Raw genomic sequence first — 27,287 nt, forward strand, 5'->3', positions numbered from 1 at the left:
GAGATAGCAACCAATGCTTGTTTAAATATAAACAACCTACAGATATTCACTAGAACCTAAACTACATATACTATAGGAAACAGTTCACAATTATAAAAATAGCTCTTTGGGGAAATAATATATGTCACTCAAATAATTTTAAAAAAGAGAGAAGATGAAAATCATTTCTATGCTACAGATTTTGTAGGAATTCTCTGATGAAGAGGAAAAAAATACCATTAAGATGGCATATCACTGTAGAGATACTGATTATAAAAAGGATTCAGTTTTTCGGCAAAAGTGTGATCTGAAATCAAAAATAGCCTTTGTGCATGTGCAACATGTGCACACATATTTGTGCACATGTGTGTGTGTGTGTGTGCATGCACATGTGTCTTCTAGAATATTCTAGCAACTTGCTAGGGAGATAGAAAGAGGAGACATCCATGCCGCCTTCCCTTCCTAGTGTTCCCAGGTCATCCCAATAAATAAACCACCTAACTGATGAACATTAGCATGATCTACAAATTGGAGGAGATGGCCCACCCAGAGTGTCTACATGGAAACGTGTCCACATGGTACCTAGATCAAGAGTTGGTTAACATGTGCCGTCAAAGACTTCTGTTCTACTTTGGGAAAAGGTGAGTATATCACTTTTCCAGATCAGTGTGTCAACAAAAGAGACCTTAATTTCAGAGACACTGGTTGGTCTTCAAAAATAGCACATTTGCTTGGTACATATTAGCTACAAGATGCCCAGCCAAAGGGTGACAGAGTACCAGAGGCATTCAATAAATGTTCCTTCCCTATCTCTTTAAGCAGAGTACTTACATTTCTTGTGCCCTCAAAATGCTTCTTTAGAAAGACACTACTGCCTTGTTGTACTACTGTAAGACAGAGGTTGTTTGTCTGTTTGTCACTTTTTCCCTTGTGCAAAGGGCTTGGTTGCTCTTTTTTATCTATTTTTTTCCTTTTAGAAGAAGTTACCTAGTCTTATGAAAACATAATTTTAATATATTTTCTTCATGTTAAATTTGATACCTTTATGTGTTTAAGCTAAGTTTTCCCCCATGGAAATATACATCTTATTTTTAATGGAAATCTGAAGAAGATAAAATTAACCTACCTAGGTTAATTTGCTAGGTTAATAGCTTTAAGTGAGGAACACTTGATTACTTTGAGCGAATTCATTTTGAAGATTTTTAGAAATGTAAAAGCATGCATACTCAAATACTCGAACTTTCTAAGGTTTACAAACATTTTTCTAAATAATAATTTCTTGAACAATATTAGGAAAAAACCCTCTACCACATTTTTATGCTTTTTAATGGAAATGATGATAAACCACAAAGTGTTCAGCTGAAAAGCATTAAAAAAGATACATGTAGAATGGTAGGAAAAGCAGAGTTCAGAACACCTTAACACCATAGAGAGAGTTGGAAAATCATTAATTCACCAATAATTTATCAAACACTAATTGGTGATTTTCTTTCCATTTGTTATGAGACACAGGGAGGGGTGGTATGATAAGTGCAAGGCATGGTTTCTGTCCTGAAGATATAATCTAGGTAGCAAGGTAAAACATATTTTTTTAAATTAAAAAAACTACATTAAAGATAAAATAATAAAGTTTTGTAGAGAAATTATAAAGCAAAAAAGAAAGCACGTGGGTCTGAGGAAATCTTTTTGAAAAATATCTATCTTGTAGTAGTATTTTTTTTTTTTTTCCTTTCTCTTTTCATTAATAAGGTGACATTTCTGGGCCCACCAAGAAGAAAGAGCCTTTCCTCCTCCAGGCTGATCAGCTCAAGCCGGGGCCATGGCCTTCTGAGCAGAGGGCGGGCTGAATCTCAGCCCCACTCATCCCCCTCCACAGGGGTATCCTTGTCAGGCACAATCTAACTGTATGAGTGATTCTGCTGGAACAGTTTTTTTTGACCCTATGTCCTGAACATGTCTTGTAACGACACTTGCTTCAAGGATTAGTGAAGGCCAGTGATGCTTTCAGCTTTGTGATATTTACCAGCATGCGTTGCTGTATTTGGGAAAGAAGCTATTGTAGTCTTTGAAAATGTTGGGGTTTTTTCTATTGGAATATGATTATTCCTTAAGCACTAGAAAATACATCTTCTCTGAGTAGAAAGGGAGGTGGAAATTTCCATGGAATAGTAAGGATCCTTAGATTTGGGTTCTTATTCCACTTCTTTGAGCCTGAATTACCCCATTTTCAAAAATGCAGACAGTATTATTTATTTCATAGATTTGAGATGAAGATTAAATGAAGTAGAAATATATGTAGATGTCCTAGCCCCGTGCCTGGCCCATGGCAGTAGACATTCAGCCACTCCTATTTGTGTCCTCACCACCACAGTGTGGAGGTAGGAATGTGCCACAGAACGTGAGTCAGCAATCCCAGATTCCAGCAGTAGCTGTTCCATTTATTAGCTGTGACTTGTGTTAGACCTTAGAGGCAATAACTTATGGGGATTAGCAGACAGGCAAGGGGTTAAATTCCACTGAAGGAAGGAGAGGAATAGGGAGGAGACTGAGCATGAACAAAGGTAAAGAAAGTAGAAAAGACAAAAATGTGAGAAATGATAGAAAAACTGGCTGGGCATTAGAGCAAACAGCTATTATTAGACTCATTCTATTGCTTCTCTTATTATTTTTGTTTCTGGCTATATTAAACTCTATTTTAGACCTTGAAATAAATCTTGTAGATTTCAGATGCTTTAACCATGATAATAGCCAGCAGGCATTATCCAAATGCCTTTTTATGCTTCTATGCCTTTGCATATACTTTCCCTGAGTTTGTCTGTTCCTCTGCAAAGGCCCACTCTTCTGCGAAGCCTTAGCTAAATTATCATTTGTGAACCCTACCCTTCAAACCTACCTCACCCTGAGGTGCATAAAATTGCTACATCCACCATGTTCCCATAACATATGAATCTAATACATCACTTGCCACACTGCAGTGTAATTTATGTTTATACATCTGCTCTCCGTTAATAGCGAATGCCTTAACAGACAGACACTGTTTTATTTGCCTTCATATTCTAAATGCTCAGCAGCAATTTGTCAGCTTACTGAAGCTCACACACAACTGCTGGAGGAGCCTCAACAGGGGCAGTTATGCAGGTGCGAGATGCAGAGGGTTTCTTGCCCTCATTGGCTTCAGCCAAGCAGAGGCAGGCAGCCTGCAATCCCTTGCCAATGGACCAAGAGAAAGCCTCCACCCGCCTCCTTGGTGCCTCACCCACTCTCAGCCTGGTAGTATGGAGGACTCGCCCCCCTGCCCAACTCCTCCTCTGTGTCTTGGGGCCTAGCAATGGGTTCCTAGCCCTGGGGTGTCCTGGCACTGCCCAGATGCTGTCAGGCCTATCTTTTCCTAGGACTTGCTGTGTTTTTTTCTTTGCCCCAGGTTCTCCAAACTAATTTCACTTTGCTCACTAGGGATCAAGTCTGGAAGGGCCCCAACTCTTCCTGCCAGAGCTTCACCAGAGCTTAAGTCCTCACTTGCTCCTGGTTGCCAGCTGCCTCAAGAGCAGTGAGCAATTTTTATTTAAGGCAAACTTTTTACTGAAGTATAACATCTTTACAGAAAATTGCACCAATCAGACAATTACAAGTGGACACCCTTGTAACTAGCGCTAAGATCAAGACAAAGAACATTACCTGAACTCCTCATATGTCCTTCGAGTCACCACCACCTCACTAAGGGTAACCACCATCCTGGCTTTTAACCTTATAGACTTGGTTTCTCTAATGCTGCACTCTTATTTCAATGAAATCACCCAGTATGCACTCTTTAGTATCTGGTTTCTTCCACTCATTATTATACTGGTGACATTGATCCATGTTGTTCTGTACAGTTTTTCTCATTCTCAGTTGCTGCATATAGCTGCATAAATATACTACAGTTTATTATTCATTCTACTAAACAGACATTTGGGTTGTTTCCATTTCTTGGCTATTATGAATACTACTGCTATGAACAATCTTGTATATGTCTTTTGGCACACATGTGTACACATTTCTAGTGGATATAAAAATAGGAGTAGAATAGCTTAGTTATATGAAGGTTCAGCTTTAGTGTATACCAAAGCAGCTACCTGTAATTTGGGATTGGGGGTAAAGTGAGACCATTTGGGTAGTCATCTTTCTAGAATTCCCAGAGTTTTAATCTTCCTCATATTTTTCACTTCCCTGCCTTCAAGAGCCTCCCCCACGGATTCTGGTTGGGTATGCTCTACTCATCCTTTAACACTTAGGTCTAATAACATTTCCACCATGAGTAGTCCCTTAAACCCCATTCATCCTTGTGTGTGTATGTGAGAGATAACCTCCACATTTATCACAGAACTACTCACCTTGCAATTTATCAGTTTCTATTTTTTGGTCTCTGCCACTAGACTGTCATTCCCTCAAAGGCGGGGACTTTGAGTACCTATAAAACCTTACAGAAGGCATATATAGTAGGTGCTCAGCTAATATTTGTTAAATAATTGAATGAATGAATGAATGAATGAATTCTCAAAAGGTTACCCATGAATGGAACAGTGTGAATTGAGGGGAGGGGATAGGAAGGTGCTGTGAAATCAGGTGTGATTTCGACAGGCTAAAAATGAAGGTCTTGAACTCAGAGTGGGAGGGAGGGAAGGCAGGACGGTCTAGATGCTGGTTATATTTTAAAGAAAGGGTCAGTAAGACATGATGACTGGTTGGTGGTGATTTCAGCACAAGAAGAAAAAGCAAAGGTATTTGCTAGTCTGTGTGATTGGGAAAATGAACTGTTAATAGAAACAGAAAAACCAGGAGAAATCTCCAGTGGGAATTAAGCAAGTGGGAAGGTAAATAATAAACCTTTTCAGGCAAGGTGAGTTCAGGATAAGGTGACAACGGAATATTTAAGATAAAAATTCCAGCAGAAAACTAGGCATAGAGAATTCGAGCTCAGGAGAGATAAAGAGACAAAGGGACCAGACATAGATCTGGTAATCTAACCACAGAGTTCAAAGTTTACAGTGAAGCTAAGGGAATAGATGAGGTTCCTGGGAACAGTGTGAAGAAAAATGTCAAGAGCAGGAGGAAGACAAAGAAAGAGGCAGGAGAAGAGTCAGGGATCTGCCTGATACATCAGAGGAGAATCAGGATATGGGAAAAGGAGGACCCAGAGCATTTTAAGGTGGAAGGGGTGGACAAGAGTGCCAACTGTAGAAGAGAGGTTGGGCAGCTTGTGAACAGAAGAAAGGCTGTTGATCTGTGATTAAGAGACCAGTAGTGATTTGAGTGAGCTGCCATTTGTAGCTTCAAAAACACGTTTTAAGTGACTGTCAAGATATTCTTCAAATCTCAGCACATAGAGGAACTTTAAAATGGCTGGTTTAACTCACTTCTTCTGAATCAAGCTATACCTAGAACACAAAACTTACAGGATGCCTCCAAGGTAAACAACCCAAAGCACCAAATCTGGCTGACAGTTTCATTTGGTCTCCATGAAAATGAAATTTTACCTCTGATTTGTCACGATCCTCACGAACCTTTATACTCTAGTGCGTGGCTGCTTCAAGCATCTTAGTTACTTGAACATTATAGGCATTGAGTATGCAAACTCTGGTCTAAGGTTCTAAAGATGATGGTAGCACTGGGGCAAAAGCAGAGTTCTTATGGATTCCTTCCTCTCTGTTACATGGACTGTCTTCTATAACTCATGAGCAGCATTGGCAAATTCTTACAGATGCATCTATCTGTATAACTTCATTTTTTTTTTTTTTTTTTTTTTTTTTTTTTTTTTTTGCGGTACATGGGCCTCTCACTGTTGTGGCCTCTCCCACTGCAGAGCACAGGCTCCGGACGCGCAGGCTCAGCGGCCATGGCTCACGGGCCCAGCTGCTCCACAGCATGTGGGATCCTCCCGGACCGGGGCACGAACCCGTGTCCCCTGAATCGGCAGGCGGACTCTCAATCACTGCGCCACCAGGGAAGCCCATATAACTTCATTTTATTTAAATCATGGCCCAGATAATACATTAGATCATGGACAGGGTGGCATAGCAAATTAAATATACAAACTCTACAGACACATGTGAAATAAAACTGGGAGTTGTGGATCAAACTAACTGCCAATAACTCAAACAGGTAATTGTCACCGAGTTCTTTTACTAATTTTATTGTTTCTTTGTGCCCCTCTAGATCAGCTTTATAAACCATGACCACAGAGGATGCCTTGACACCTTCAAGATATAACTACAGACAAAAGAATCAAAAAGCTCTAGGAGAATGTGTGAGTCATTTTTCTCTTCAGATAAAGCAATCCACACTGCTCTGCCATTTCTCAGAGTACATAGGCTATAGATTTTGACAGTAAGCATTTCTCATGGCTAGCGATCATTATCTCTTAAGAACCTCTAACGAGAGGAGTTAAATAATAATTTTGGTGAGAACAAAAGTGTGAAAACACGCATAATCCTCCCATTATCTAGTTGATGGACTTTATGTCTGATGTAAACACATCTGTGTCTATATTCACAAAACAAAAAAAATACCATAACTTTATATAAGTTCAGTACAGGACTTTATTTAGAATATATTTGAACAGCTGACTCAGAAAACTAATAGAGGAATGTTATACTATGAATTAAAAAAAGATGAATGCAATATGGCTTAATATTGAAATCAAGAGGTTTATATTTTATTTGATATTGTATTATTGAAGCACAACTCAGTGGTATCAAATAAGTAATTTAAACATTCCTGGTATAATTAGGGATTTGACACCAGATTTGAAAAATTGAACACTTGGCTTTGATATATTTCAACAATACAACTTTTCACTAAAAGTTGGAATGGCTTTAATAAAAGACTACTCTCCAATTAACTAATTACTGAAAAGAAACCTTAGGCTTTTCAGAAATACTATACCATGACTCTTAATTTTAGCCAAAATTTCCAAAACATAGAAATGAATTGTAAACTTTCTCATAAATAAGCTTGGAACAAACCTCTTTCTTAATATTTAAAACAAAAGCCATTCTTTGAATGATGCTTTATAGTGTACAAGACTTTCTGTTCGCAAGCTTCAATTTCTCAATCACATCAACAGATAAATAAAAGGAAACTTTTTCCCCCATAAGGGAAACAATGTATGGAACAGAAGTTTCCACCAAAATGTTCCAGAATAAACTCTGATCAATGTTATGCAGAAGGATGATATCTGCTTACTCTAGAGATGAAAGATATGTGGTTGGATGCATTTTACAGAGTTCTTCCAGCCTGGTCGTTAGCTTGGCTGCCAGGGCAGGAATTGAGTGTAAACTTCAGTGAACATCAGGTATAATTTTTCAGTTTTTTTTTTTTAAAAAAGACTATGTATTCTAGAACTTAAATTCTCAACTTCTCCATAATCTCTTTTGCACTTTCATTCTGGCCACTTTCACATCAAATTATATGTCTGATAAGGGAACCTAGTGCAACTGGGGGTAATAAAATGCAGTAGGCTAAAATTGAGGTAATTAAGATGTCAGGAAGATCGTGAGGATATGCAAAAACCCAACTGCATTGTTGATTTCTTCCTGAAGTGCTCTGAAATGTTATTGGGGGTGGTAATGTTTCCAAATCTCCATACATTTGCAAATATAAACATTACTATAAAAATGTTGTCAACATGGCTTGTCAAAGTGCTAAGAATAAATTTACTACGGTACCTATATACTGGGTTGCTGCTAATTTTAATTTATTCAGGAAGTCCAATGAACTTAAGAAAATTTAAGAATAACTTGAAAATAATTTAATTGATCAATTTGACATTGTTTTTCTCATTTAAGTTATGAAAACTGGTAAAAAAAATTTTAAGTGATGACATAATTGAGTGAAGAAAAAAGAAAATCAAGGCTGGCACTGGATTTTTTTCCCTACAGTTCCTGAAACAGAACAAATCTTCTACTAAACCCTATTACCTTCGTCAGCTGCTTTGTCATGCTGAAGCCACTTGCCACGTTTATGCCTTTTCTATTCTTCACAGATATTATATCTATATGTCTATATAGATACATTCATTTATTTCTCTATCTACTTATTTATTTATATTTGTATTCTCCAAGAGCTAAGAACCCATTTGAACCAGGCTACCAAAGTGAACCTTTCATTGGTACTTGCTTCCTAGAAACGTTATACGCACATAATAACTAAATCAAACACATGGACTGATGAATAACAACAGTTAACGAATGTCACGTGCTCCAAGAGACATGCTGGAGCTCTCCGTCCTCACCTGTAGAAGTATGAACACCCCCTGACTGTGTTGTGAGTGAAATGTTCCTGAGTCTTCTCATTTCCAAAATCCTCCAGGGGGTCTGACCACAGGATATCACACATAGGTCCATAAGCGGGTGGTTCTTTGAATCGGTCTAACTAAGAAAAATAGAAGACAGAGAACAAAATACTAATCTTTGGAAAGTTGGAATTCAGAAATAGAAGAAACCAGCATTTTGCAGTACTCACGTTTGCTCCCCAGCCACAGCGCAGCGTGAACTGCCCCCTACCTCTCTCCTGACCTGTGCTCCTTCCTCCCCACTCTTAGACTCTTCACCTTTCTCGAACTTTCCTTCCTTCTTCCTCCTGACACTCATTTATTATCTGCCTTCAGCTCACCCTTTGCTTCCCTCTTGCCTCTTTAATTCCCACTCTTTACTCTGTTTCTCCTTTTTCCTGGTTTCCTCTCCATCTTTCTCTCCTTTTTATTTTAGCCAGCCTAGTGTTTTAGTTACTACCAATTGATGTGACTCTAACTGTGTTTCATTTCTTGAGGAGAAGCTTTTATTTTTTATCTTTGGGGAAATTTCTATTACTGCCCCCATCAAACTGTGATTTAGAAATCAGGATGGGGAACAATTTACGGTGTTTATATTCAACAATATAATTTTGAGAACAGACGGCTTTCATTTTAAGAGTAGTTACTTGCTATATGACATTTTGGATATTCACTCATTAGGGGATATCTAAGTTTCTAATTAAAGTCCAAGATGATTGGAGTCATTTTACTGGGTACAAACCAATCTTAACAATAAGCAGTAGAATGAACTCCAATTTAGCTGGTCATTCTTCAGCTCACAGTTCTAAGCTTTATAGTTTTACCTTAAGTCCTCATATGAAATCCATTTTCCAAGTTTCCAGCTATAAATGTTTAGCAAAGTCATATTTCAATTTAAAATGGTACATTTAGAAGCTATGAGCAATACAATAACTGGAAATGACACTTCACCAACAATTCTATAACACTGTCACCGTCTTATAGTTTATCCTGATTTGACTACAATCAAAGGATCTTGGGTGAAGTTAGCAGATATTATGGAGTCTCTTGAAAAAAAGCATAAAACAGCTTTGAAAACTCATTAAGAACCAATATTCTTCATTTTCAATACTTTAATATTTAAAAAAACCCCATAGGGACAGGTGAATATATAAGGCTGACAGCCTATCAAATTCTCTCTTTTTCTGAGACATAAAAGGCGATGTAAATAATGGTCTTGCTACACACCATTTTTTACTAATATCTAAAAAGAACGAAGCAATATTTCACTTTTTCAACACCCAATGAAAAACTTCAATAAGACAAGACTCTCTATATTTCAACCATTATACTATACATAAAATATTCATTGCAAACTTAGACTTAAGATAATTTAAATAATTTATGCTTTTGGAACAATTCATACAAGAAAAATAATGCTTGTCCATAAAAATACAGAATTTCTTTCTGAGAAGCAAGAACTGATTATTCGGGATAGAACAGTAGAGGGGGGAGACTTCCTGATTAATGTGAATTCCCAGCTAGAGCTCTGGTAAGGCCACCAGAATATAGAATTTATTCTGGAAAAGTTATAAAATGCATTCTGAAATTAATACCATCTACTGTGAAAATAAACAACTCTGAAGTTAATTAAAGTAAGTGTGGTGGAAACTCTGACATATGGCAAACGCAAACATAAAAATCACTTTATGGCTCAGTCCAAAGTGTATTGACAAATACGAAAATTGAACATAATATCTGAAACATGCCAGAAACAAAGTTCTAGGGATAGCAGAGCGTATTTTAAAAATCTACATAATTTATGATAAGAAGTTTAGTTACTGATTTCAGGAGTCCATCAGACTCTAGAAGAATAAAGTGGTTACATTCATGCAGAAAGTGAACCACTCTATACTTGAACTCCGTGACTACACTTCAGTGTCCTGTCTCTACAGAACTTGAAATACAGAGCAAATATTAATCCTCTGTGTGCTACAGAACACCAGAAGCAGATGTGTAATGGTGTCTTATAAAAAAGGACACAAACACACAGAGCAGGAAACAAAGGTTTATTTAATGTATTTTTGTTTAATTTTAAAAATAAAACCCATGAATTTCCTTTCTAACAGGAAAGTAAATACAATATTATTTTTACATTTGAAGACTTGGACCTTAATGAGAGAGTATTCAGATAGGATTTGACTGTTTTACTTACTTAAATGTAGTTTTTCTTTAAAAACCAATGAAATTTTAAAAGAATATTGAGCATAATCAAAGAAATAAAAGACTGCCTCTTCCACTACATAAAACTATCCTATAGTACATTTTCTCATGAAAGAGATATTCCCACATTCAATCTAACTCATCTTTTTGCTGGCCAAAACAACAGTAAGATCTAATATTAAATTAAGTAGAAAAATACCTCTTTAAAAAAATCAACTGTTTTTCACCTTGTCTCTCAGTACAATCAATAAAATAGCATCATAGCCTTTGTTAGGTTGTTACTTTAAAATTTTAAGCTGTGAAAATTGTTAGATTTAAAAAAAAAAGCTAATATGGACACATTTTAAAGGTCAAGTTGTGATATTTTCCCAAGAGGAAAGCAACATCTTTTAACTGTAATATACCACGAATATACAACACATTGTTTGAAACAAGCCAAGGGGAAATGAAAAGGCATATATGTATATATGTGTGTGTGTGTGTGTGTGTGTGTATATATATATATATATTTTAGTGATCAAATATTTAGTATTTCTAATGACACATCACATGGTAAAATGAACCTTGAGGTTTTCGAGATGAAAACTCTTCCAAGTATAAATATATGTTTCTTTCTAGATAAAAAAAAAAGAGATTCATGACCACTTTAAATCATTTTAATTCAGAAGTTTCAAGTTAGTGATAAAGGCAGGGAAATTAATGCCTTGCATTTATTACTGAAAGACACCAAATGGTAGACTTGGAAAATAACAGAACTTACTTTTCTGATATCATCTAAGGTGTTAATCTCTGGAGACAAACCGCCATGTACACATAGGAACTGTTGGTTCATCAGGGCAGCCAGGGGCAGGCAGTCAAAGGCATCCATGCAGGCATCATATACGTGTTCTGAATACTTTATTTTACCTTTAATATATGATTAAAAACCAACTACTTACTCTTATGATTTCACAGGTAGGATTTGGTTCATAAAAATAGGGTTTAAAAAAAAAAAAGTTTTCTTGCTGGAATCATATTAGCATATAACTACACATGCAAAGTTCCAAATGTGATTAAAGAAGACTTTTTTAAAGTTATATATTAATCTTTATATCTACTATTTTTTATTTTTGTTGTTCTTCCATATTTGGCAGTTTTTAGTTACTTTTTGTGTAACAGAGGTGAGAACTTTTGTATACATATATCCTGCTAGTTATCTGCAGATGTGTATTAAAAAAAAAAAAAAAAAAAACACAGCAACTAGGAGACCAACAGAAGAGGGCACAAAACTGGCTGATTCTCCTGAATGTTCTTATAGAAAAGCAGATTGCAAGAAAGTTTCCAAAGCTGTTTCTAAATCACAGCACATTACTTTTCCTTTATTGACTTATATCTAATGTTTTGAGATAAGTCTCTATGCTCCATTGAAATAGGACTAAATGACAAAGAGAAATTGAAACTTCCAAGGACAATGAAGAAAATTAAGAGAAGAGGAAAATGAAATTTATATGAAGTACTCCTCACTCTTAGTATTTATTTCTAAAGGAAGAAGTCGTCTTTAATTTTGTAAAATCCACTCAAGGCTGGTAAATCTACTGGGTCCAGAAAGAGAGGCTCAATGTTGAATCTGCCCTCCATTTGTTTTTACTGAGTGATTTGAGATTAAAGAGTAAGATTATCCTCAACAGCAGTATTCTGGCTATTAAAAAAAATAATTTCATCACTTGTTACTTAGGCTAAATCACATCAAATATTAATTTGAATTTTTATATCACTTTATAAAAAAATATAATTTAAAAAGAAATTCTGAATTCTCTTAATTGACCATGCTCAGAAAGTAATATGGAATGACATAATATAGTATCAGTTTTTGAATTTTGACTTTTAAGCAAGGGATCATATTGTAATACGTTCTTTGTATGGACTAAAATCACTATTTAGCACATACGATGTTAAACGAAGAAGCCTGAAGTATACTTACATTCTTGTTTAAATGTGAAATACTCTGTTAGATGTCTACATTCATGATTTCCACGAAGTAAAAACAGTGTTTTGGGGTAAAGAATTTTCAAAGCCCACAAATACAGCACACACTGAGGAAAAAAAAAAAAAGAATAATATAAAAATAAATATTTTCCATTATACTTACACATACCTTGGCTGACATATCAGGAAGACATGAACCAAATGCACTACTGTGACCAAAAGTCCCCAAAAGGCTAAGTCTTTTTTATGGAAGATATTGAAAATCAAACAGAAAACATTACTTTGGTACAGAGCCAAGGTTCATCTATACTAAAGTATAAACATTGCACTGGAGATCTAGACACCACACTAAAACAATGGACTGCATAGAGTTTATTGGGAAAAGCCCGAATGAAAATATACTAAAAATAAAAAGATACTAAAAATACTTGTGTCAAAGTATGAGAAGAAATGTGATAGACAATTAATAAATAAAATAAAGTCACTTCTCTTTATAAAGGTAATTATTTTGTAAAAATTAGGTAAAAGAAATGGGAGAATTAGAAAGGAAAGGCACCACAAAATTTGGAAGCAAACACTGACAAGCTCAGGCTGACTTGGATTGTAACTATTTTCTTTTTTTTTTTTTAATTTATTTATTTTTTTATATTTTTTTATTTTTGGCTGCTTTGGGTCTTCATTGCTGCATGGGCTTTCTCTAGTTGCGGCAAATGGGGGCTACTCTTCGTTGTGGTGCACATGCTTCTTATTGCGGTGGCTTCTCTTGTTGCGGAGCACAGGCTCTAGGTGCGTGGGCTCAGTAGTTGTGACACACGGGCTTAGTTGCTCCGCGGCATGTGGGATCTTTCCGGACCATGGCTCGAACCCGTATCCCCTGTATTGGCAGGCGGATTCTTAACCACTGCGCCAGCAGGAAAGTCCCTGTATCTATTTTCCATTATGCTCTCTCCTTCACTACTCTTCTCTCCCATTATCTTGTCTCTTATTTCAGTGCCTTTGGTATTTAAAGCCTTGAGCTTTTTGTTTTATACATAATTGTAAATAAACTGAAGGCCAGGGAATCTCACTACACATGCTGCTGATAGCTAGGGGAAACGTTTCATATACCTTAAAACTCTCAAATTAATTACTTGGGTATTATAGTTTGCATAAAAATGAGGGCCAAGTATAAATTCATCAAGCAACACTAACACAGTCTTCCTGGAGTGTGAATTAAGATAACTGGGATACTCAAGTATTAACATCAATTTCATTATACTCAAATAGCATTCATTAAAAATCCACAGGGAAGAGAAGAGCACACTGAAAACAAGTATGCTTTTTTATCCTCATGAACTTTATTCTGAAAGTTAAGACGTTAGAGAACCAGAAAAATATTGAGACAAAAGTCTGATTCTGGTTACTGAAATCTAAAACCAAAACTGAAACAATATTTACATTTTAATAATGCGTTTTCCAACATATAGTAGGTATGCCGGATAATCTCCACAGGGAAAAGCTACTGGCAATTCATTTGTGGTGCTACCTGTGAGCAATAATCATCTCTGTCAGCTCATGTGATAATTTATTAAATGAGTGGAAATAAATGTTTGAATATATAGTCCAAGTTTTGAAGAAAATACTAATTATCAGAAAAAATATGTATTACTGAGTTGTTCAAGCAAGATACTGCCCTTCACTGTAATTATGATTGAATAAACAAAAAATAATTAGCTGATATCAAATTTTACATATATATGTTATATTAGTTAATTTTATAATTACCATTTTCTGCTTATAGTTATTACCTAAAGTTCATGTGAAAGATGACAGTACTATTTCTGAGAAGTTGACCAACTGGCCTGTATTGAAGGATTATGATCTGTTGATATGTGTACGTGGCTCAATGAGTCTCTGATTGCTATGCATCAGGTTTAGAGGTGCACTTACAATGTTCTAGTAAAAGGAGTGTGTATTATCAAGCTTGTCTCACATTTCAGAGATGATATTTATACACTGTTATTAATGTCAATGAGAGAACTATTCTCAATTTAAAATTTATAAGATTTTATCATATGTATGTTTTGTTTATATATTATAAATAATTTAAAATTATAAATTTAAAATATAAATTAAATTATAAATTATATAAAAAATATTTTTCCAAATAGGTTGTTAACATTGGATGTTTGACTTGGAATAGGAATGGGATGGGTATGTGAAGTCTTTTAAAAATTATATTTACTTGTTGAAAGTGCTGTATTAAATGCATACATTGGGGGAGATAATACGTGTTTTGGCTACTCTGTAGTTACTTTTTAAAAAGGTTTTCTTTGTTTCTTGTTTTCACTAATATATAACTTATATCCAGTGAAATATATCTATCTTAAAGGTACAGGTCAATGAATTTTTGCATATGTATATTCCCATGAAACCGCTGCCCAGATTCAGTTACATTTCAGCACCCAGATGGCTCCCTTGTGCCCCCTCCCAAATCAATGCCCTCTGGAAAATGTTACCACAGTTCCGAACTCTTTAGATTAGTTTTGCCTGTAACAATTTATTTTAAAGCAAAGCTATAATCTCTCCAACAAAAATCTAAAATGCAATTTTTTAACCCCACTCAAATACTACTACTAGAGGAATCACATTCTAGGGCCCGTATTTTCTTTTTATGCCATCTGTTAAAGATCCTGTCTTGACATTAGCACATGGCTTTATCACCTCTAGTCCTGATTACTATAGCTCTTTCATAACTGAAACCTCAAAGGTCCTGTGGTATCCTTATCATACCTATTTACCTTTTAAATGATTCAGTACACATTTCATGTCCCTTATTATGTAATGGATGTAAAGCACCCTGCATGTAGCAGGAGTTCAGGAAACGTGAGCCTCTTTCCTGTAAATGAGAAGGAAGGCGGTCAGAAAGGAGGGGGAAGTAGAGAGAGATTGGGGGAGAGAGAGGAAGAAAGAGAGAAAGAGAGAGAGAGAGATGACAGAGAAAAAGGAAGGGAGGGAGGAGGAAAGAAAAGTAAAGACAAGACTAGAGAAAAGAAAACTCAATTTCCAAATTCTTGGCTCAGAATACCCTAAAAATAAGAATCCACTTTCCACATTTTACTTCCCTCTCCCCTGTGGCAAGAATAAAATATCTTCCCAAACACTGAATAAAACCACAAATGCAGCCAATATGGAAGAAGTGGCAATGGTAAATGACAGGGCAAGGGTGGACTGGAGAGTGGAGCCCCGCGAGCTTCACCCTCAACATCTGGTGGGAGAGCACTGCCAAGCACAACACTGTGCTGCTGGTAACTATTTTGCCATCTAAAGTTCTAACATGCTGGAGAGCTAAAGATCTTGAACAAAATTATAACCTGCTATTCTTTTAAAAAAGAAAAGTCTCGCGTAAAAAAATTATCCCATTTAATGAACAATGAAAGAAAAATCAGTTAAATAATTGGTTATTTTTGTCCAGGGGGTATCAGATGGCTAATGTGAATAAAATGTTCCCTGGATTAATTGGTTAAAGTAGAAATAGAGAGGCAAGTTCCATTGGCTTTTTTTGCAGGGTGAGATGTAAATTAATTGCACTAATCACGTTCAACTGGACCTCGACTATCTTTCCAGTCATCCTCTAAATAAACAGATATTTACAATCTAAAACTAGTTTGGTTTAGTCAATATGAAAGCCTCCTGTATCTTTTTGTTAATTTTTTATCGCAGACATAGTTTTCTCTTATTTAGCTTCCCCAATGAAGCAGCACTAAGGATATACTTTTCTTCATTAGTTTAATTGGCTCATTGATAATCGCAGTGCAGGTCTTTACTTTGTAATTTGTGCCTCTTAATGATGTGTATTCTTAAAAACCTGTACAGGGGAGTAAAGAAGGATGTAAAAGAGGAAGCAAGAAGTAAAACACACAAACATACAGCTTCAGATACATATCAAGCAGCTCCCTAAAATAACTATACATGCTGTGAAACATTCTAATCAAAAGGGCTGTCTCGGGGCCTCCCTGGTGGCGCAGTGGTTAAGAGTCCGCCTGCCGATTCAGGGGATACGGGTTCGTGCCCCGGTCTGGGAGGATCCCATATGCCGCGGAGCGGCTGAGCCCGTGAGCCATGGCCGCTGGGCCTGCGCATCCGGAGCCTGTGCTCCGCAACGGGAGAGGCCACAACAGTGAGAGGCCCACATACCGCAAAAAGAAAAAAAAAAAAAAAAAAAGGGCTGTCTCTCAGTCACAGGACGGTAAAGTGAGGGATATGCACTGGCTGGGAAAAGATCCAAACTCCTGAAAAAATGTCAAATGCTGCTCCTTTAAGACATCATTTGCCTGGTCTGACAAGCACACAGAGAAGCAGCAGTGGGACTAGCAATGCACTCTAAGGACGACTGGCTGCAGGGAGACGGCCAGACAATTTCTTCCTCATGTCTGTGGCAACACTCTGTCACCTAACATTGCTTGCTGTACCCTTTGCTTGTTATTCTCATGCAGAAGCATGGAACATTGCCTGACGTGCTGTGGTTCGTTCTAGTCTATGAGCTTACAGCGAATAAACACAACTACTCTTCCTGCTTAAAGGTGTTTGAGGCCTGGGCTGAGATCTAGTCGTTGGTGCAGGGGCACAGCTCTCTAATCTCAAGGCAAGGTCTTGCAGGGCAGAATGGCTAGAAAGGGAGCCCGAGGAAGTGAATAGAAGAAAGAAACAGTGGTGTGTGCCTCTGTTTGCAATTCTGAGTTTTTCCCTGCATTCTCAGAGAAACACACTCAGACACGAAACTATCAATATATATATACACATAGTCTTGATCAAAGAAATTAGGTAGCATAATGCCATCATGAGAAAGGGGATGGTATTTGGTGTGAGGCAAATCATTATCCCAGGCAAAATTATCTCTTTCACCACTACTCAAAAGGTTGGTTGTTTCATGTGGGCTAACTTTGTGGGGAACGATTTCTAATCTTGGCAAAAGAAGATGGGGGGAAAGGCGGGGAGGGGGTGTATAAAATGAACTTCATGTACTGCCCAGAGCACACTACCCAGTGCCTGAAAATACTACCCAGCTGAGACTACATGAAATCTGAACCTACTCTTCAAAGCTGATTTCATAAAAATTAAACTTAACTGCTCCTCTTGGCCCAGAGAATAGCCAAAGGAGGAGACCTGCAGTGGAACTCTGAATTATTGAGATGAATCAGGAAGCCTGTTAGGATAGTACACGTTGGAAAACTGAGCTCTCATTTTAGAATTTATCTTAAACCAACAGGATGCTCAAAGAGAACATTTTATATTTAATGCTTTGCCCTTCAGATTATATTATATACAAAGAGTTATTATATATATTATATTACATATTATATAATGTGTAATATAATATATATATATATTATATACAAAGAGTGTGTATCAGTGCCTGCATCACTGACGTGTGCATTTTTTGTGGTTCTTTTAGTGAGTATATGGCCAAGGCATGGGCTGTAGTGGAAAGAGCACAGACTTTGCATCCCGGCACTGCCATTTACTATGTGTGTGACTCTCTCTGAGCCTTGGTTTCTGCATGCTGAAAAGAAAGACATTTACATGTTCCTTGAAGAGCTGTGAGGAATAAATGAGATCATTTATACTAAGCAAACAATACCATTTCCAGCTTGCAAACAATGTCAGCTTCCTTAATCCACAATACGAAGCCTCACAGTATCTTCAGTAAGTATATTTTATATAAATATCAGTTCTATTTTAAATAGGCTGATATCACTGAGCCATTCTCAAACCCCTCAAAGGTCACAGTCTAATCAAAATGGATCATTTTTACTTCTGAGGCCATCACACTTTTGTCATTTCTGTGTGTATGTGGTAAGTCCCCGGGGCTATACTCCCAGACTTCTAGAGTTGAATTAAAGAGCTGTTTTTGAAGATGGGGACTCTGATATATGCATCTCAGAACTTTTAAATGTCCTATGATACATACAGTCGATATTTCACCAACATTTGGTTTCAGACTTTGATTCTTTGTTTGAATTGCATAAGGTACATATTACATAAACTACCACAACTTTCATAGTTCAAAAATCTAGATTAATTGTAGACTAAAATAAAAATCTACGGAGGAACCAGTGATTACTGCTTCGCAACTTCTTTAAGGAAACAGTTCTAAAAAGCTCTAATTAGAGAGAGTTTGGGAAGTTTCAAAAGGTTTGAGGCCAGAGATTCAGAAGCGTGAACCCTTCTCGTAAAAAAATCAAAGGTAAATAGACTGGTAAGATTAAGAAAATATAATCACTCCCAACAGGAGAGTCTTGGCCATTCTTTGCTTAGAAGGTGGGCTTCAAGAAAAGTAGAACACCGATTTCATTTATCCTCAGAACCTTCCATAGGAGCATATAAATATTAAATGAATAAGATAAATTTAAGAGTTACTAAAACAATTTTTAAAAATATTTTCTTAGTTTCCACATGACCCTAATTTAAGGGAAGTAGCAGAAGCTCTTTATCTCCCATTACTGCTTTCTGTTTATAGCAGTCTTTCTCAAATCTGGCTACACATGAAAATCACATACGCAAGGTAAACCAATTCTGGCCCACGGGAAGTAACAGTGCCACTTACGGGAAACATCCTTAAATGAGAGGACATACCCTTTGCTTCCTTCTTTTCCTTCTAGCTGCATGTAATGTGGGAATATGAGCAGTCTTGGGTCATGAGGTTGACTTTGTAACGAGGCCACGCACATCAGATCAATAAGGCAGAGACCCTGGGCCCTGGCAACAGGTGGGGTCACACCAGCCATGGTCCACCCATCTATGAGCTTTTACTAGAGAGAGAAATAAACTTCTATCCTGTTCAAACCACCATTATTTTTTTTTTCCCCTTCACTCTTGGCAGATACTAGCCCTAATGTGATACAAAGGTCTTACAAAATTTGTACTCAGTCACACTTCTCTGCCATGTTGGTCAAGTTAGCCCATGGATGAGGTTTATGAGGTTTCCTAATTTCTTCCTCTGTACTTTTCTCACTTGAGTTTCCCTCCTGGTTAAATCTTGTTTTTTGTTTCTAACCCCAGCCATATATGCCCTCGATATTCTCCCAAACATCTATATTCCAATGGTAATTATTTTCTGTACCTTTTTTATCCCAAGATTTTAATAATCAGTTCAAATAATAATTGAATCCTGGAACCATCTGTTCAAGGCTTCTTATTCTATAAAGCTTTTTACAGTTATACTTTCCTACATAGATTTAGGTTTCTAGAGAGCAAGGATGTATATTTCTTTAAATTCTCCTAATTACAGTGCATATACATGGAAGAAATACCTAAATGTACTCCTCTTTTTGGACTTAAACACCAACACTACCCCTCCCTCCCTTACCACCATGAATGATTAAGAAATATGTGATCTTTAAATAAGATCCTTAAATGTGATTAATATATTGGTGGGCTATATATATATATACACATATATGCATAGTCAATGATGGGAGGTGAATTGAATAACCCCCCCCAAAAAAAAGTTAGTATAATAGTTTAAAAACAAAAGCCATTTAGGAGTGACATGTTTTTCAACATTAAATATTCCTATAATAAATAAAGTATTATGATGAAAATTTAAAAACCTAGAATCTCTTTAATAAATGATTGTTATGAATGTATGACATTGGTGTGAGACTTCAGTAAATTTGATTTCTCTCTTTAATTAAGATAACTGTTTTCCTTTTTAACGCATTATTTCCAAGAGCACATATAATGTCAGCTACTACAGCATGAGCTCTGATTCTTTAAAACTTATTCTTATTTCAAACTATTTCTTTTAATAAATATTTAATGAATCATTTCTATGTATGAAACACCATGTGAAGCACCAGAAAGAGAAAACATGTGAATGAAACAAGAGCCTTGTCTTTATTTTGAACGTAACTTCTACTTACCTGAAGCAGATGCAGTTGGGATGCTGAGGAAGAACCTCTACTCAAAGGTTATCTGTTTTGTTTTAACTAATGATTTTGACAAATTACCCTAGTTAGATGACAGGTGCCAAAAAAGACAAAATATAGCGGCTGTCAGTGTACTCACACAGACTCATACACACAAATGCAGACACACACACATGCACTTGACTATCAATTTACAAAAATAACTTATTGTCTCATAATTATAAGACATAACCAGGCAAACACATTCCTGCTTATTTAATCAAATTTGATTCATTGTTTCAACAGGAGATAGAATTATCTAATGTCAAATATCATGCAAGTTTTGCAAAGTTGCAAACCTATAAAAAGTACGAAAGGCAAGATCTTACTATGAACCATTTCCTTGGCATTTCTATGCAATAAAAAGCATATGAGAATCAACGGAAAATAGGATATGGAATATCCCACACATTTATGTGTATTAAAGTTCATTGGTAAAGACTAGGGATTTACTTAAGGCAATACATATACCACTTTATTTTGCTATGATATTGTTGATCCATTACTGAGCAGCTAAGAAGAAATGATGCAGACTTACTTCGATACTGAAGTATCCTCTGTCTACATAGTCCCCTAAGAAGAGGTAGCGAGTGTTGGCAGGAGATCCGCCCACTTCAAAGAGCTTCATCAAGTCAAAGAATTGTCCATGGATGTCCCCGCAAACTGAAAGAAACAAAGGAAATTCATCTGATGGTTACATTTTGTTAAGACTTTGAATTAGACGATAAAATTACAAAATTTTACAACCACAAGGAATTTAGAGGTCATCTTAGCCAAAACGTTCTTTTGCAAAACAGGAAAGTGAGACAGAAATTCCAAACTTAATTGGTGGCAGACCTGGCTTTTGCATCCAGTTCTACCAATTCACAGATTAACTGGAAAAATAAAGATAATAATAACAATAATGGCTATTATTGTTGTACATTTAACAATTCTGCACCAAACACTGTGCTAAGAGATTTCTACACAGTTTATAGTCATGGGATAGGATTTCCTTTGCAGATTAGTCAAAGAGAGGTTCAGAAATTTGACATAATCTATATACTGAAGTCTAAATATGTATCTACTACATGTTATTGACTCCTGAAGAAAAGGAAATGTTGATACCCGTTATAAAAAATGTATTTCATTGACTCTAAAATGCCATCAATTATAAAACACACCATTATTTTATGTACCACTGAGAAAGAAAAAAACTCCAATTTAATTTAAATTTATATTATAAAAGAGCATTTTTGTAAGATGTACGCTGGTATCAGATGTCAAATTTTTTTTTTAATTGTGAAATGAAAAAAATCCTGTAAAACTGTATAAATAATGACTGGGAATTGACTTTCTTAACTTTCTCACCTTCTCTTTTAAACCAAAATTCTTAAAAAAGCTATGTAGTCTCTCTTTTTAAAACCCCTTATTCAGTACTTACTATTTCACTTACTACTTTCAAAGCCCTAAAAAAATAAATATTATCTCCATTATGGTTATGTGGCTAGGCGAGATCACTGTTAAAAATGAATGATACGGGCTTCCCTGGTGGCGCAGTGGTTGAGAGTCTGCCTGCCGATGCAGGGGACACAGGTTCGTGCCCGGGTCCGGGAAGATCCCACATGCCGCGGAGCGGCTAGGCCCGTGAGCCATGGCCGCTGAGCCTGTGCGTCTGGAGCCTGTGCTCCGCAACGGGAGAGGCCACAACAGTGAGAGGCCCGCGTACCGCAAAAAAAAAAAAAAGAATGATACAACTGAACTGAACTGAAAAAAAAAATTGATACCGAGTTTCAATTCAGATTTGTCTAATTCAAAGCTTTTGCTGTCAAGCATCATGTTATAATATCTTTGACATTTATATGGTTTATACATGTGTATATATTTACTACCTTAAGACAATTTTATGCTTGAATGATTAACGCGATGTGGCTGTTTCTTTAATGCTAAGAGGTTCATAGAATGAATGTTATCAGTGAATAGGAAATCAAGAGGCCAAAGGATGCTATATTAACACATTCTATGCTGTAATCACAAGCAAGCTGAAATGTTTTAAACCTCATTCCTTTATCTGATGAAAGCCGATAGAAAGAAAAATGAGTCAAAGGAGTTCATTGACGAAAAAATTATAAAACAGTGGGTGAATAAAAATGTCATATAAATCCTCATTCTTACCATCAAGGAACAGCTAGTAAGGACCCAGAGTTCTATAAGCCTGAAACAGGTACAGGTGGACTCTATTTTAAAATACCTGCACTCGAAAATCTTAGAACCTATCAAACAGATGTAAATTACAAGGAGCTATAACTGCTAAGGCATTCTTTCTGCAAATTCCAATCCCATAGCTTCTTCCCTCTCATGAGCAAGAGATACACAGTACAAATACCAGAAACATATTCTTCCACTTCTGAAATAATATCATACTAGAAAATTGTTTATAAATAATCGTTTTTATTCTTACAGTTGAGTATTTTGCAAACGGGTCCTTATCCTGGCCTAATGAGGAATTTGGTTTGTGAGAGACATGTCATATACTGTATTTTAACCAAAGGGAAAGAAATAAAGAGCAACAAGTGTCATGGTTCAAACACTGCCGGGGTACAGGTGCCAGTACCCACTTTGGGGAGACTTCCATGCTGCATTTAGAGCTGTGAAAACTGATGTTAATAATAATAATAATACAATTAAAAATAAGTAGATAATAAAACAATTCTTAAAACTTAAATGGACTAATAATAATAAATCCATTTAGAAAACTGAATTAGCATATCTTGTATTACTAAATTTTTAAGAAGGCAAGGATAAACTTATTAGTTAATAAGTAATAAGATAATTCATCTTCCACTGATTTATCCCTTGAAATTACAGTTGGTATGGCTTACTTATCACAGGTTTCTCTCAAATGGCAGGCATTTTTACACCTGTCATGTTATGTTTCAAACCAGAAATTAAAAACAAAAAAGATTGGCTGGGAACCAAGCCTTTCTTTACATGCCCTCCATTAAGTTCAGAAATTGAAGGAAGGAACTTCAGGGAAAGAAAGTATGAAGCAGGGCGCTTTGTTTCAGCTGAACTGATGCAGCCCTGTCAAATGTGAACACCTGTGACCAGGACACTTCCTTGCCACTGTCCCTCTCTCTATCCTGAATCCTATCAGAGGGATAGGATCCTATCAGAGGGTCAATTATGGGGTAAGGCTCAGGGAAAACATGAAGCCAGGTGATGGGGTAGGATGGAGGATTCAAACATTATTTGGAATTTGTATTATAGTAGCAAGTCTAATAATCATATTTTTAGGCTATTATTAAAAGGTCCCCTAGTCAAAATGGGTGTAGTATTAAGGCTATTAGAGGCAGTGTGGTACAGCATTTAACGACCTAGACTTTGAAGCCAGACACTCAGGCTCCAATCCTATTTACTACCTGAGTGCTTCTGGGTAAGTTACTCAACTTCTCTGAGCCTCAATGTATTCATCTATAAAATGGGATGGTATTGGTACCTTACCCTACTGGGCTATTGAGAGAATTAAAGGTATTAATCATGTAATGGGATTAGGAGAGTTCCTGGGACCTGATATGAACTTGATAAATGTTATATCAAAGTGGCATTTCAGAATAGTTGTATCTAAAATATCAAGGTACCAGAAGGAATGGGATTCTGGTGCTTGGGGTTGGGGAAGGAGGAGTGAAAGGCATTCGGAAGCATCTTCTTCACCATTCCCTCCCCTCTTATCCTCTCTTTCATTTTTGATTCCTCCACTTCAATTCCTGGTCATGGCTGAAAATTCAAGGATCATTATTTTTTATACCTCCATGTCAATGATAAATATCAAGACATTAATTCAGGCTGTGGACCACAGGTCTGGAGTTAAGTGGTTTTAGCAACTGATACAACTGTAGCATAATCTGGCAACCAGAACTACACAATATTATAAATAAATGGGCTCTAGACAATGCAAACATTACGGATAACTTTTGTTGGACTACAGAAGTACATTACTGTGAATGCAATTTTATAAAAACTGAAAAGTAAGCTCCTCTTTCTGGCCTACAGTAACTTTGTGATAAGAGAGAATCTCAATGATTTATAAGATCAGCACAATTATTGGGTCTTGGCTTGACGATATAAAACAGCAGAGAGCAACTGCTGTAAAGTTGGCATGGAGAACAAAATACCCTGAAATTCAGTTACTTGTATGATGGCACATCAGCACTGACTTTACTTTAGCCCAGCCACACAATTCAAATCATACTTTCACAGTAAGGACCTCTTATGACAATGTCCAGCAAAGGAAAGCAACTTGCACATACAATCATAAAAAATATGCAAAGCCCAATGAAAGAAAACAGTAGCTCAAATAAAATACACCCGAAAATTTGAGATTTTTTTTAAAGAGATTTAAGGATTTCCCAGGTCAGTTTAAGTTAAAGCTATTTAACTTTTTAAAAAAATCATCTACCTATCTATCTATCTAGTCACCATCCTATTGCCCTTCTTGTTCAATATATGCCAGTCTTCTCTGTCTCAAATAAGCCATGTTTCTTTCTTGTATTTTCACAGGTTGACTCCTTTTCATCCAATAGGTCTCAGCTACATGTCAGTAGTGTTAAGGAGGTCTTTCTATAAAGGAGCTACCTCTCTCTAAAATCATTTTTCTTTCCATTAACTTGTTTTACTTTCTTCATCCTACTTATTACTCTCAGGAATGATCTAGCTGATTAATTTGCATGCCTGTTTCCTCCCTGATTCTTCCCATTGGAATATAACCTACGCGAGGACTATAACCTGCGTGAAGCCGTCAGTTTGGTTCACTGATCAGGTGGAGAATAGCGCCTCCCACCCAAAAGGTACACGAGAAACGTGCTACCCTAGGATTCTTCCACTGGGCCTGTGCTGTGCTGGATTTGGAAATCCATTAACAAAGAAGTCAAGGTTTTGAGGGGCCCTTGGGATTGACAGAGTTGGACAACAGTTGGAGTTTGCTTTGGTGGAAGCTGTAGGTTTTCGACGGGTCTGAGATGGCGCCTGTTTTAAGCCCTTAAGTCACAGCTTTTGAATTAGTGTGCGGCAAGACTGGGGGAGAATGTGGGAACTCCACACAGTTTAGGGTGGTTTCTTTACCTGGTTCTACATCAGTAACACTTGGGGAACTTTTGAAACTACAGATTTCTGGGTCCTGAATCAGAATCTCCAGAGATGCAGATTTATAACAAGCTCTTCGACGACTCTCATCTAGAGAGTAAGAAGAAACAGACCTCGGCTTTTGACCCTCGGTCTCGGCACACTCAGCCCTTATTCTGCATGCTTGTGCGGTTCCCCTCACAGGGTTCACATGTGGGGGAGATACACACTGGAAAGGCAACTTTGTTCGATGCTAATTCAGGTTGGTGTGAGATCGGGATTTCCTATTATGTGAAAGGATAATATTGAAGTGATTGTTTGATAGAGTCTAGGATAGAGGAATGAATCTAACAAAGGTGATGACAAAGAGCAAATTTACTTGTGCATTTGAATGTGGCTGTTGCTCAGGCCCTGTGCATTGCAGCTTTCTGATAAAGGATTTATCCCAAAGTCCTAATATTTGGGAACATTTGCTATTTTAATATCCAACATCAGGAAGAAAGTGATCTCCATACTGAGGTATCCATACTTAGGTACCCAAGAGGAGGGAGGGTAGGGCCAGGGCATCACATAGAGGGAAGGGTACTTCCATGTGATGGTAAGTGAAAAGTATAGCCAGGTAACCTTCCTTCTTTGTAATGCCATGGCCCGCACCTTCTGTTCTCTTGGGTACCTAACACACTGGTGTCCAAAGAGAAGTAAAGTACAACAAATGTCAGCTAATGAGGCAAACCATCTGCTTGGCTGCTCACAGCCTCTAATTCCCCACGAGGCTAGGTCCTTTCATCTTCCATGTCATTGGCTTTAACAGCACTTCTAGCACAACCAGGCTTTGACAAGTTCTATTCTACCTTCAAGGCAAGCTCATTCTTCACCAAATACTCCTGCTTCCCATATTCCCCTAGCTTCCCATTATTTGCTTCTCATTTCCAACGAAACACTGCTGGCAGGCAGGAACTCAACTGGGGCTAGCTCTAAGAGACCTACGATACTGAAAAAGCACCAAAAACATAGCAACACAGTACAGGTAGTCAAAGCACTCCTAGTCTCTATGAAATATCCATCCATCTGGCTGAACATTCAAAAATATATATATCTTCAATAGATTATTACCAGAATTGTATATATTTCCATCACAGATGTATAGTTATGGCATTTAATGAAATTAACACATCAAAGATAATGAAAGAAAGCATACGGGTTTTTCTCTGGACCACTGCTACTCTCATCCATCAGCAAACTGATGCAGTCCTCCACTTGTTTTTATACTGGACAAGTAAGAACTACCAGGTACACTGAGCAGTTGAATCTATTTGCTGAGAAGGTGGTAAGGTTGTCATTATCTTCTTCTTGGCCCCTTCTCTAAGTCAGGTGACTAAGTGGTTTTGAATCTGGCTGTTCTAACATCTTCAGTACAACCAAATGATGCAAGAGGGATCAACATCCTGCAATGCTTACACATTTATTTCTTCATTCTCGTCTACTATCAGAAATACATAAATTATGCCTAAATAACCAACTACTAAGTAATACCTAAGCAAACAATTACTTTTGAGTAATTGCCTTTTAATATTGATTCCCTCCCCCAGTAACTCTTAACCCACAGTAAATAAAAGTTTACTGGAAATGATTCTCACACAAGCATGGTCTCAGTAACTTTTGATCTAAGTCTTCTGAAGAGGAGTACAGAATTTTAAAGGGGGAACTAGAAAACATACAGAAAGCCTTTGTCTTTGTTTTTTAGGGAAGGAAATAGCTTTTATTTCTCATATCATTGCTAGAGA

General features: G+C 36.8%; 1 protein-coding gene across 1 annotated transcript in view; it reads right to left on the reverse strand.

Annotated features, from left to right (window-relative positions):
* Window positions 1-27,287, reverse strand: part of PPP3CA (protein phosphatase 3 catalytic subunit alpha) — a 303,762-nt gene that overhangs the window by 56,914 nt on the left and 219,561 nt on the right. The window contains exons 3-6 of the mRNA XM_060115458.1: window positions 20,942-21,066; window positions 12,450-12,561; window positions 11,250-11,395; window positions 8,249-8,388 (exon numbers count right to left, since the gene is read on the reverse strand). Of these exons, the coding sequence (XP_059971441.1) occupies window positions 8,249-8,388; window positions 11,250-11,395; window positions 12,450-12,561; window positions 20,942-21,066 (523 nt within the window). The remainder of the gene's footprint in view (window positions 1-8,248; window positions 8,389-11,249; window positions 11,396-12,449; window positions 12,562-20,941; window positions 21,067-27,287) is intronic.

Source organism: Mesoplodon densirostris, chromosome 1 (assembly GCF_025265405.1).
Source record: "Mesoplodon densirostris isolate mMesDen1 chromosome 1, mMesDen1 primary haplotype, whole genome shotgun sequence".
NCBI lineage: Eukaryota > Metazoa > Chordata > Mammalia > Artiodactyla > Ziphiidae > Mesoplodon > Mesoplodon densirostris.